The sequence below is a fragment of the Micromesistius poutassou genome (genome assembly GCF_964030765.1).
Source record: "Micromesistius poutassou genome assembly, contig: SCAFFOLD_1967, whole genome shotgun sequence".
Classification (NCBI taxonomy): domain Eukaryota; kingdom Metazoa; phylum Chordata; class Actinopteri; order Gadiformes; family Gadidae; genus Micromesistius; species Micromesistius poutassou.
In genome coordinates, this window is record NW_028178994.1 from 1 (window position 1) to 2,500 (window position 2,500).

A 2,500-nucleotide genomic window follows, 5' to 3' on the forward strand; every position below is an offset into this window, starting at 1 on the left:
GATTTGTAGCTCTGGGTGCTCCTCCGTGCGGACCACGTGTGGACCTGTCTCAGAGCCAACGTCCGGCGCTGTCATCGTCCTCTTCCCCCCCCCCCCCCCCCCCCACACACATCCCCCTCGGCTGCCAAATCCCACCATTCCTCTCTCTCCTCACAGTCTGTGTTACGGACCTAGAACATCCCCCCTGCTCCGCCACGGGCCTTGTCTTGAAGCGGGTGGCATAGGAGAGCCGCCTCCGCTGTAGGACGTGTGCAGGGCGTGCAGGCTGAATGACGGGAAATGCGGCCTTTCTTTGACCGTTTCTGCTTGAACACAAAGTTAATATTCCCTCATTGAAATACGCAGGATATCAAAAAAAGGCTGGTTTCCTTTTGCTGTGTTGCCGGGAGGGCAAAGTGTAGATTTGTGATCCAGACATCGACGGCTAATTAAATTCAGCGGGGCATGGATGTGCATGATGGCAGAAACCTATGACTTAAATAACAGCCTCAGTAGAAAAAGTCCATTAAACAGAAGAAGAGGGAAGCCCATTTTGTTTAAATAGTAAGGAACTCATGGCCACAGTCTGGTAAAGACTCACTCACGCACACAAGTTGACAAACTCTCTATCACATACGAGTTGACTAACTCGCTTTCGTACACCACCGGACGTGGTTTACAGACACAAGCTCAAGTATGTATAGGAGCTGTGCTAAAGGACTGATGTAAGGCTGGGAACTGGAAATGACGGATTGAGTGTGTGGCGGGAGGGGGTCAGAGTTCATTCTGGCTGTGTTTAAACAGGTCAGCAGAGTGGGATCAACCTTAGGAAGACAGGTTAACGCTGGGCCGGCTGTTTTAACTCCGTCATTATGGACTCAAATTAGGAGAGGAGAGGGTGGAGAGGACAGCGCAGAAAGGGAGAGGGAGTGGGAACAAAGGAGTGATAGAGGGGAAGAAAGAGCCAGGGAGAAGGTAAGGACAGAGGGAGAAAAGCTTAGGGTGGGGGGGGGTGGGTGGGTGGGGGGGGAGATGAGAGGGAGAGATTCATCCACAGCAGTATAAACATATTTGTCGTTGATTTGAAAAATAAATCCCTCTGCAAGCTTTGAGCGTGATCGTGCAGGTTCGCTGAACAGATGATGTTTCAGTGTAAGAGTGTTTACCCCCCTGGCACAACAGAAATGAAATCACTACCCCACACGATCGCACGCACACACAGCTGGTCTTTACCTGGTGCTTCCTGCCTCCTCATCTCTACTCTCCACTCTGGAAGCACAGAATCAACAAGGGTGTCAAGGGTCAAGGGTCAACAAATACAAAATCGTCCAATAGAAGGTTCCATGCGACGCAATCCGATGCAATGCACTGTGTGGGCCAATAAGCGGGCGCGAGGAGCCAACAGGGGAAGCAAACTGAGGATGCACGTGTGTGTGTGTGTGTGTGTGTGTGTGTGTGTGTGTGTGTGTGTGTGCATAGTACTTATTTACAGTGTCAGTGTACCTGTATTCTTTCGCAATTATCAAACAGGCATCAGGGAATGACTGCATGCAGAGTTGTGCATTCATATCGGATACAGAATATCCAAACTTCAAGCCATTCAACAACATTCAACATTCAACAACTATATTTTATTATACTGTTTATTTCTGGTCAGGCCAGGCGGGCTTACGCCTATCCCAGCAGCCTGAGCAGAAGGCAGGCAAACACACACCCCTCAGACCCCTAGAGCCAGTCGACCTTCTATCAGCCCAACCCGCAAGCCAAGGTCGAACACAGGCCTCCCGAGTGCCAGGAATCAGACCCTCGACCCCACTTCCCAGCAAGTCAAGTATCCTGCCCATGGCCAGTAACCAGACGTGACCTCTGACCTGTCCACACAGCTGGCCTTAGGGCAGTAAGGGGCGGACAACGCTGCTGTCTGATGCAGGACATGCTGACCCAGGCTCAAACATAAAGAACAAAACCAGCCACACAGCAAAAAGCCAAACAGATCTGTTTACAGCCACGCAGACAGACAGACGCACGCACACACACACGCACGCACGCACGCACACACGCACACACACACACGCACACACACACACACACACACACACACACACACACACACACACACGGAAATACACACATACATACAGACACACACACAGACCTCACAGACTCAGACAAAATGATTCTCGCCTTAGTGATGCCACACCATTAGCCCAGACAAGAAAGTGCCGGAATGCTTTTGTTCTCGTCAGATGTGGGACTTCCCCTGATACACCCCTTCCACCCCATCCAACACATTGACACATAAAACCACCGATAAGGGATCCCTTGTAAAGGATCCCTGTTCTCGTGCGATGGACTATCCCCTCCCCTGGGGGACAGACTGCAGACTGAGCCCCAGGCCTGGGAAGGGACAGCCTCACCCTGGGCCCGGCCCCCCCCAGGGAGGCCCAGGTGGAAGGGTACTCACAGCTTGGGTTTCATGGGCAGTGGAGGAGCCTCCTTCACGGGGGACGGAGACATCATG

The 2,500-nt window shown here is 52.0% G+C and overlaps 1 protein-coding gene across 1 annotated transcript in view; it reads right to left on the minus strand.

Annotated features, from left to right (window-relative positions):
- Positions 1-1,212: 1,212 nt before the first annotated feature.
- The window catches only part of LOC311373195 (uncharacterized protein), a gene marked incomplete at both ends in the record, with an annotated part of 4,512 nt that continues 3,224 nt past the window's right edge, over positions 1,213-2,500 (minus strand). The window contains 2 exons of the mRNA XM_084490024.1: positions 1,213-1,248; positions 2,444-2,500. The exon at positions 2,444-2,500 is cut by the window's right edge and continues 418 nt beyond it. Of these exons, the coding sequence (XP_084346150.1) occupies positions 1,213-1,248; positions 2,444-2,500 (93 nt within the window). The remainder of the gene's footprint in view (positions 1,249-2,443) is intronic.